The 10,605-nt window shown below is 38.4% G+C and overlaps 1 protein-coding gene across 1 annotated transcript; it reads left to right on the top strand.

Moving 5' to 3' along the window:
- The first annotated feature begins 5,326 nt into the window (after window positions 1-5,326).
- On the top strand, window positions 5,327-8,809 carry Gm10267 (predicted gene 10267). Its single transcript, NM_001281470.1, has 5 exons — window positions 5,327-5,390; window positions 5,887-5,969; window positions 6,871-6,908; window positions 7,873-7,985; window positions 8,763-8,809. The coding sequence occupies exons 2-5, from the start codon at window positions 5,909-5,911 to the stop codon at window positions 8,806-8,808; spliced, it is 258 nt and encodes an 85-aa protein (NP_001268399.1). The 5' UTR covers window positions 5,327-5,390; window positions 5,887-5,908; the 3' UTR covers window position 8,809.
- The last annotated feature ends 1,796 nt before the right edge of the window (window positions 8,810-10,605 follow it).

Here is a 10,605-nt window from a genome sequence, read left to right as displayed (position 1 = left end):
GGGAGGAAGGAAAGGGAAGAAAGGGAACATGTATGAAGTGAAACAGGAGAGAACATCAGAGGGCCAGGAGAATGAATAGAAATATGTGGCATTTGGGGGTGGGCTGACCCTCTAAAAAGTCTCAGAGACCTTGGAGGTGAGACTCTTAGGACTCAAAGGGTAGTTACCTTATCCATAATTCCCAACAGTGGGGAGAGGAAATTCAAAGATTCCACTTCTAATAGATAGACAGGGTCTCAAGTAGAGGGAAGGGGTTTACCAATCCACAGGAAAAATTTCTCACCCAGATTTGGTCCTGTCTAAAAGAACTTCAGAGACAAAAGTGGAGAAGAGACAGAAGAAAAGGTATTGCACTGACAGGTCAAACTTGGGATCCATCTAATGGGGGGACACCAAGGTCTGACACTTTTACTGATGTTACATTGTGGTAACAGACACGAGACTAGCATGGCTGTCCTCTGAGAGGCTCTACCAGCAGCTGACTGAGAAAGATGCAGATACTTACTTCCAACCATTAAACTGAAGTCAGGCACTCCTATGGTTGAATTAGAAGAAGGATTGAAGGAGCTGAAGGGGATGGAAACCCCATAGGACCATTAGTCTCAACTAACTCGAAGCCCTGGGAGCTTCCAGAGACCAAGGCACCAACCAGGCAGCATACACAGGCTGGTCCAAGGTCCCTGGCACATACAGAGTGGAGGACTACCTGGTCTAGCCTCAGTGAGCGAAGCTGCACTTAATCCTCAAGAGATCTGAGGCCCCAGGGAAGAGGGATGCCAGGTTGAACCATTTAGCAAGATGGGAGCTGAACTGAGGAAATGACTCTAGCAGAAAGAGCCAAAGGCAAGGCTATGGACATTTTCTCAAATAATGATTGATATGGGAAGGCTAAGTGTATTGTGAGCAGTGTCTTCATGTCCAAAAAGTAGCTTCCTTAGGGAAAGATACAGTATCAAGAATACAGACTGCCCTAACAGGACAACATAAACATAAATTTTACATGGGTGGTTCAAATGTGTAACAGCCAAAGCAACCCTGAGGGAAACAACTATAGGAAGTACTTAGGTACTATTGTATCCATGATTCCGAGGGATCCCCTAAGAACTCTAAGAACTTCTCAGCCTGATGTAAAGATACAAGAGTCTCTTTAAGTAATAAGAGTCAGACTCGGATCACAAACCTTCCCACTGCGTAGGACAGGAGTGCGACCTTGAGCCTGGAAGGCTTGGCTCTTTATCTTGGCGTAGTGAGGGATTCTTTGGACGGTACGGTGATGGGGGAGGTGACCAGCATGCCATTTTTCAAACATGATATTGTTTGTTCAGGCAGCAGGGGTTGAGGGAAACTCTTCTGAACTGAGGAGTAACTTTATGGTGCTATCAGGAACTAGTGTGTGTTACGACTAGCCACAGTTGCCTGTGATCCCTGATTGTTTTCCTTTCATGATCCAAACTTGGGACCCTAATCTTCCAAAGGATGGTTGGTTTTTTGCTTCTTTTCCAAGGACAGGCGCCAGCAGCACCTGGGAAGTGCTTAGCCTTTTATCCGTGAGAGTGGCAGCCTTAGCAACAGGGAGGCTAGGGAGTTTGCCATTTGACTATTCTCAAGCAGGCATTTGTGGCTCTTTGGGGGGCGGGGGTGGGGGGTGTGTTGCTAAAGATATTCCAGAGCCAGACTGGGTCCTCTCTGAACAGCCAGGGAGGGGAAGGAAGTCTCTAGGAAGGAAGGAGTAAGGGGCAGAGGGAGAACTTCTGCAAGAAAGCTTCGAAGCGGGTTGCCTGTGTCCTTTCAGTACTTGACCTTATATACAAAGGTAAGAAAATGACCCAAAAGGAAGAGAAGACAGACTAGGCACGGAAGTGGAGATATTAGACTTTATTCTATCTTTGATTACCTTTAATGCCCAAATGGTATTAAAAAAATAAAAATAAATTAATTAATTGAAAAATTTTTTAAAAAGTCAATACTTTTTTAAAACAATAGGCATTCTCTGAGTTCTGCTTAGAATAGGGATGTAGGGCAGAGGACCATGAGAAATAGCCTTTGTTCCTGTTCCTTATGTTCTTGTGCTTACCTTTTGCCATCTGGTTATCTCTGGTGTTAATTGGTCTTGCTGTGTCCGACTGGAGCTTTTCCCTCCTCTGAGCCTGTGAGTCTGTGATCTTAGATGTTTTAGCACTCCTGGGAGACCAGTTCTCTCCATGTGGTATTTGGGCATGGAGAGCTGTGTCACAGGGTTAGTTCCAGGGCATTGATTGAAACAGGAAGGATCCTGTCACTGGCTGGTCCACAGTTTCTGTATCTTGTGGGTTTCTTGTGGGAACCTCTTTGGTCAGTTACTTGAGCAAAAGTCGTGGTCTCACCTGTGAACTTAGAAGTGACAGCACTCCTGGGAGAGCAGCTCTATCCAGGCTCTGAACTTACAATAAAGAGTTCCTAATACGATTATATTGGAAACAGCTACTTGGTGGTCTTTTGGGGTTCATGAACACTTCCTGAAACAACAATCTTAGGGAGCAAAGTAAAATGACCCTCATAGTTCTGTGTACAGTGATATATTAGTTATTGTGTGCATGAGTGGACAGAAAAAGAAAGGAAAAAGGAGCAATCTCATTGAGACTATTAATTAGTACTAGTTGCTGGCTGGGAAGTAGAGGAGATGTGAGAATTACTGAGGCAAAAAAAAAAAAAAAAAAAACAAGGGATGGGATTTGTGGGAGTTTGGTTAGTGGTATACTAAAAGGAGAAGGTAAAGATACCCAGATATCATAAGCCAGGTTAGCGTCTGGTCTTTGGGAGTGTTCACAGTAAGAGGAGCTGGTCTAGAAAAAGAGACAGAAAGGAAAACAGCAGGGAAGAACAAGTGAGAGCAAAAACAGTTAAGGTAAGAGAAATAGGGATTAGTCTTGACCTGCTACATTGTCCTCCTATAGTACATAGACAGTACATACCTGTTTTCATGAGGAAGAAAGCAGGGTGAAGGCATAAAATAATGAAATCACTTCCAGATAGTTAATAGCTGTATGGGATAAAGAGAAGTGCAGAAATATAAGAAAGTGTGATCATTTGAAAGTTATTTTGCCTCTTGGTCTATTGCTTCGTCTCTGTAGTCCTGTGTTGGGCTCTACTCTGTTTTACTTGCCCCATTTTTCTCTTAAAGATGCCCAGCTTCCCTTGTATGTGGAGTTTTCTTGTCTCTGCTCTGTGAGCTATGGATAGCCAAAGAAACTCTCCTGCTGCAATTTCTACATTCCTACAAGGTTGTCAAGAATGGGTTTGTGTGGTGCCTGTACCACAGTTTGTGCTTAGATCAGGCAGTGCTGCTTTTCTTCTTTGGGGTGTTGATACTGTCCGGGATGAAGTCTCTAGGAAGCCCTTCTGTAAAATTTCTTCTGGAACAGCTATTAAAGATTTTCTGCTAGTAGTTGCCTACAGTCGACAGCTATGGCACTGGTTGCTTTGGTAGTTCTTGTATCAGGAAGTCTAATGGGAGGATAGAGGAAGTCTATGGCTCTCATGGCAGAAGAGGTTTATTGGCTCATTGATCAAGGTAATTTGGACACTGAAGAAGCAGCTGCAGGAGTGATGAAATATTCTTTTTAGAACGTAAAACGTTTTTAAATTTTCAAGAATTTCATGCAATGTTTTGAGAATATATATCACCCCTACGCCTTCCAGACTCTCCTACCTTTCTACCTACCCTAACTCACTTCTTCCTTCCTTCCTTCCTTCCTTCCTTCCTTCCTTCCTTCCTTCCTTCCTTCCTTCCTTCCTTCTTTCCTCCTTTACTTCCTTAACTCATAAAGTGAGTTGGATAAACTTCTTCAGTGTGGGTCCTGTCCTGGAGTGTAGTCAGTAGAATAGAAGTCAAGTTATCCCTGTTTGCAGGTGATATATCATATGCAAGAAATCCCAAGAATTCCATCAGAAAATTTCAAGAACATTTCAGCAACTTATCAGGATACGGAATCAACTTAAAACAATCAGTAGTTTTCCACACATTATCGCCAAATACACTGAGAAAGTGATTATGAACACATGCTCACCTTCTATATTTTAAATAAACCTTCTTGAAAATCAAGCTTATTTCATAATGCTTTGTCAGGGCTTTAGGACTTGGTTGTTATTGTTGTTGTTTTGCTTTTCAATCTTATATGTCCTTTATGTATATATTATGGTCTCTGGTTTTGTATTTTTATCGGATTCTCTCTCTGTGTGTCTGTGTCTATGTATATTTCTTGAGTTTTTCTTTGTTTCGTTTTCTTCTGTTTCTTTTTTTCTTCCTTTCTTATCTTTTCTTTTGTCTTACATGGTTACATTTTTTTGGTTTTACTTTATCTGATTTTATTTTATTAACATTTTATGTGCCTGTTTGTAATTTAATGAGAGGGGGTAGTATGTGGATTCAGGTGGGTGAAGAAGTTGGGAAGGGTCTGGAAAGAGCAAAAATCATAATCAGAATATGTTGTATTAAAATTTTACTTTCAGTTTTAAAAATGGCTTATACTTTTAAATTCATGTACAGCACTGGATACATTTTTAATGTTCTAGATTTAATGAAGTATAAACTATCAGTAAATGTTTATTTATTATTTTGCCATATATTCTGATATCCTAAAGAAAAAAAAGAAGAAAGTTGGCCCAAAGCACAGCAGTAGGAGATGTTCAGTGAGAATCCATCCTTACTGTCTATAGAAGCAGAAAAATTGGGTAACTTTCCACTCAGCCTGTACTCACTTCAGCTCTGCACTTTTGAGTCCTGTTTCACCAGAGCTTCCTTAAATCAAGCTGCTGATGAAGCTCACTTAGGAGCTTTTGGCCATGTAACATTCAGGCTTTTTCTCTTAACTATAAATTCACTTATTTAACAGCAGAACAACATATTTACCATTGTTAGAAAATTTCCATGATTCTTATATACATTCATTTTAAAAATTCCAATAACCTATGCCCATGTTCAAATATCATTGTCAAACTCATTGTTTTTTTCTCATTGGTTCTCTTGTCCTCACAAGTCATTCATGTGGAAAACATTTTATATATCTTCCCTTTGTTAGAAGAAATGAGGACTTTCATTCTTCTAGTACTTATGAGTTCATGAGACCAAATTGTTCCCATGTCACCAAATTGTTCCCATGTCGAAGTAATGTTCTACCGGGAAATATTTGGTAGGCTTCACTTCCTTCATGACTTAATTTACAACCTTTGGAAAGAACTCATGATGTCACCGGGTCTTATCTTCCCTGTGCAATCTTTTTAGTCCACAAAGCTCATCACTCACAGATAAACTGGAGAATTAGCTGCAAGGCTGTGATTGAGGAAAGAAAATTGAACAAAGTAGCCGCAGTCTCTGAACTGCTGTCTTTAAAACAAATATCTCTTTGTGTGAGGTAGGTCAAGGGAGCACCCAGTGAGGAGTATACTTGTGTGAGGATTGTTCCACGTTAGTGTCCTTCCTAAAATAATAACAGTGTAGTGCTCTCTCTCTCTCTCTCTCTCTCTCTCTCTCTCTCTCTCTCTCTCTCTCTCTCTCTCCTCTCTCTCTGTATTTATCTCACATACACCAACAGTCTCTCTGTCCTAGTGTTTTCCAATTTGATTGATTGATTGATTGATTTAATTTATGTGTTACATCTATCTGTCTGTCTGTCTGTCTGTCTGTCTGTCTGTCTGTCTATGTATCTATCTATCTAACTCTGGATGGTCTCCCATGGTTACATTTTATGACCTTGTTGAATCATATTTTAGAAATAAATAAAAGGGACTATCATTCCTACTGAGGGTCCTGGGTGGATAGAAATGTTTCTTAGAATCAAAAGACTGTCCGACTGAGCTCTGGTTGTTTTTATTTGCTGTCTCAGGTACCGTGCTTATCTTTCATAAAAGGTTCTTGCTTATCTTTCATAAAATGTTCATCTTCTCGAGAGTTCAAGTTATATATATTACCTTATCCTTTCTTCTTTGTTCTGGTGAGTAATTTTTTTTAGTCCAAATGAGAACTTTAAACATATTCTAAAATATTCAGGGAGGGGAAAACTCTGAAAAAATGAGTGAATGAGTTTGTCCTATTGGGGCTGTGGTTCTTAGACTGGTAATGTTACAAATGCCTCTTTTAAAATTACAACAGTGGATGGCTTTGGCTTTGGCTTTGGCTTTGGCTTTTTTTTTTTTTTTTTTTTTTTTTTTTTTTTTTTTTGAGCACCTGGGTAATAGGTTTATTCTCCCTATTTGCTTTTTCAATACTAACTGGAGAAGTTTAAAGAGAGTGGTGGATTAGAATGGGCTGTGTAGATTTTCATTCTTTGTTTATCTCTAACTCCAGATTGCTAATTAAATCCTATTCTTGTTAAAGGCAAGGCTGAGGTAGGAATAATCTTGAAACATGCCCTGTAAGTCAAGGGCTACCTTAGGAAACCTTCTGTCATGTTCAAGATTGGCTCTGCATTTCAGAATGAGGTGGTTATGAAACGTTACCTGGAATCTTGAAATTGCAGCTGCTGAGCTTTTTCCAAATTAAGAGAATACATGAAAGATATTTTGAAACCTGAGGCCAGAATATTTCACTGAAAATTCATGTATAAAGTCAATATATCCAAGAACAAATGCAGTATGATAATACTTATATAGGAGAATAATATGTAGTATGACTTTTTACAGAGTTATATATCTTTAAAAGTTAGAATTGTCTAGATTTGTATGTATTTTTATTTATTTTTTTACTATTGCCACAAAATTATCATTTATTACCTACAGCAGCGAGCAATTTATATCCATATCTGCTACATCTCGATGTAGGTACTTCTCACCAAAGACAACGTGGTCAAGGTTGTTTTTATATATTTTATCTGTTCATCTTTGTTTTGTTTTCAGAAAGTCACTTTATAAGAAGAGCAATTTACAAGCACATAGTAAGTTACTATTATTTTATACAGAAATTTAAAAAGTTAAGTTTTCTTTTTTGTAAACTGAGCAACTTAATGTAAAGTTTACCAAAAAGTAAACTCCTTAAAAAGTTAAAATATTATATTTTATAACAATAAGGCCAACGTGTCAATCCTAAATGCAAAACAACTTATTATTGCAACAAGATGAGAAAATTAATATTTTAACCTCAAACACTAGCCATTGGCAATCATATGTGTAAGTCAATATCTATACAGAGCAGTAGGGACGGCACAATTGTCAATTTACCATTAAAAATGATGGCTTTCATATACTTACATGGTAGGTGCTACATAAATTTGGAACTAAGTGAAATTTCCCTTTAAATATTAATATATCTATATATCTGTAATATATGTATATATGCACACACATATATACATATGTTACATACACACACACACACACACACACATATGTTGCAAGGATATGTAAAAAGCGAGCCGCATGTGTATAATAATGCATGGTATTAATTTTTTTGTGTAAATTACAAAAGTACCTAAAATTGAAACTATGTTTATGAACATGCACATAAATGAGATGTATTGAAATGCACACACAGTAAATATGTGCATTGAATTGCATAGTAATTAAAGAGGAATTTTAGAAAAATAAATAGAAAATTCAATTTAGTTAAAGGGGATGAAGGGAATGTTGTCTGGTGGGGAAGTTTACTGGTGCTATAATGTGTGCTAGCTGCTTTTCAAGATCCTGCTATGCCAGCTGCATAGTGTTTTTACCAGTAGAAACCTTACAAACTAAAAACATGATAACTGTTTTCACATGGTTTTCTGTGTTCCATGTACTTTACATTTGTTTGTAGAGAATATTTAACCACTGGATGGCATTGCATATTAAGAGTGAAGAACATTTCATTCACTAACCCATTGTCTCATACATTTATGTTATCTTTGTTTTTTTTTTTTTCAGGTAATGTGTAGAGGGTTTAGCAGTAAAAGAATTTGTACCAGAGAGTATTTTCCAGTCTGTGCAACCAATGGCCGTACTTATTTCAACAAATGCATTTTCTGTTTAGCCTATAGGTAAAAATACAATACTAAATGCAAGTTCTTTCTAAGTAATGAAGACTTAGTAACAAAATCGTAGATTTTGTGTTGATATTCCATGCTCAAAATAGACAGAAAATGTGTCCCTACCAAATCAATGTAATGTAAAAGGCAAAGAAACATGTGTACTCTCCTTTAATATTGTGATTTCTGAACGTGGCTTTTGCATTTGGAACCTAAGACTATAATTGTGCTGAACATTTACAAACATACAGATCAATTACCTTAACTTTACTTACTAGAAACTATGAATTGTAGGTATGCACAACATTAAATAATCCCAAAGCCTTGATGCTCAGTAGATCTCTGACACAGGCTGCAATCTATCATGCTAGAAAGAGGCCCCATGGTAGGGTTGTCTTACCTTCTGAACTCCATGAAAGATTCTAGACCATAGGATGTCTATGTCATTCTATACCCTGCCCTTTCTGGTCTTAAGGACTCTGTAATTGGATAGCTGTGTTTTTCAAGACCTATTAACAATTCCTGATTCTTTTCTCTTGGAGTCTGGAAAAGCTCCAAGACAAAGGAGGGCAAAGCCAAGGCAGTAGAATGGGTTCCTACAGGCTCAGTTGGGAGTGTGCAGATGCCAGGAGAAGTGAGGAATTAACTGCTCATAGAAGAATAAATTAATGTCTTCTATCTAGTCTTTTCCCAGTGCAAATCACATAGCACACTTCCCAAAGAGTTTGATGTATTTTTACAATAATTTATTTACTTTTTAAAATCTCCTTTATTTTTTTTTATCTACAGAGAAAATGATGGTTCATTTATTATGTCACATCTCGGCAAATGCTAAGATTTGGATGGAGCTACATATTCCTATGGGTCTCACCATGATGATGGTTTTGCACTGAAGTCTGCAGTGAATTGGTAATTTTATCGTCAGGTCTTCATAGCCTAAGAAGACTGAGTGAACCTCTGTGTAGGATGCACAATAGAAGGCTGGATTGTTGCTGTTCTTTTCATTTCTAAGATCCTGGAATTTCTAGGTTATAACTTCTATGGTCAATTACTTAACAACACCTAAAAATCCAGCATTGAGTTTACATTTGGTAAATACTCCTTTTTAAATTTTTTAGATATTTTCTTCATTTACATTTCAAATGCTACCCCCAAAGCCCCCTATAACCTCCCCCTGCCCTGCTCCCCAACCCACCCACTCCCGCTTCCTGGCCTGGCATTCGCCTGTACTGGGGCATATGATCTTCACAAGACCAAGGGCTTCTCCTCCCATTGATGGCCAACTAGGCCATCCTTTGCTACATACACAACTAGAGACACAGTTCTGGGGGGCTACTGGTTACTTCATATTGTTGTTCCTCCTATAGGGTTGCAGACCCCTTTATCTCCTTGAGTGCTTTCTCTAGTACCTTCACTGGGGGCCCTGTGTTCCTTCCAATAGATGACTGTGAGCATCCACTTCTGTATTTGCCAGGCACTGGAAGAGCCTCACAAGAGACAGCTATATCAGGGTCCTGTCAGCAAAATCTTGCTGGCATATGCAATAGTGTCTGCGTTGGTGGTTGTTTATTGGATGGATCCCCAGGTGGGGCAGTCTCTGGATGGTCCTTCCTTCCATCTCAGCTCCAAACTTTGTCTCTGTAACTCCTTCCATGGGTATTTTGTTCCCCATTCTAAGAAGGAACAAAATATCCACACTTTGGTCTTCCTTCTTCTTGGGTTTCATGTGTTTTGCAAATTGTATCTTGGATATTCTAAGTTTCTGTGCTAATATCTGCATATCAGTGAGAGCAAATCATGTGTGTTCTTTTGTGATTGGGTTTCCTCACTCAGAATGATATCCTCCAGATCCATACTCTTATCAAGATAATCTTTTGAGGGAATGGAAAGATGATCAAGTGGCTAGTGAAGCTTGTTGATCTTGGAGAGAGCTCATTTGGTTGTATCATCTCTGGCCTCTGTGTACACCTGTATGTTATGCGAGTGCTGGCATGTGTGTGTGTGCATGTGTGTGTGCATTCACACTCCCGCGCACCACACACACACACACACACACATAAAATAAAATAAAAAAATCATTTAAGAACAATGTCCTTTGTTTCTAAGAGATAACACAAAAACATACTTTTGACAAATACATGTGATACTCATTGAAGCAACGTGCTGATTTTCATTTAAGAATGACTTTTTCTGGAAATAACTTTTATCTTCTGAAGCTGAACTTTTTTTTTGGTTTGACCTTGCAACCAAGTTAACTGTATTCATCAAGACTATTTAAACTTAAGCCATATTACTTCTCTCCACATTGTTACCATTCCATGCCCCAGACCCAGAATAAGAATTAATACTAGTAATAGAGATTGAAATAAAGGGACACATGTTTTCCTCAGCTGAAATCACCAGAAAGAGGTAGAATATACAGAAAATTGCTGCCAGTGATTTCAAAAGGCCTTGTGAGTGCTTGCTTATTCAGTACATTAGGCACTGTGAAAAAGCAAAATCAAAAATTGAGCAAGCAAAAATGAAAGGCAAAAGAGTCCCCATTTCTTCCTTAAACAATGATTTATGTACTTTTCAATAAATAGGGACCATTGGCCTTTGCTGAGGACAGATGTCAGATATAGAAGTAGAA

Source organism: Mus musculus, chromosome 18 (genome assembly GCF_000001635.26).
Source record: "Mus musculus strain C57BL/6J chromosome 18, GRCm38.p6 C57BL/6J".
Lineage (NCBI taxonomy): Eukaryota > Metazoa > Chordata > Mammalia > Rodentia > Muridae > Mus > Mus musculus.
The sequence above is the reverse complement of the archived record's forward strand: the minus strand, read 5'-3'. Positions and strand labels throughout refer to the sequence as shown.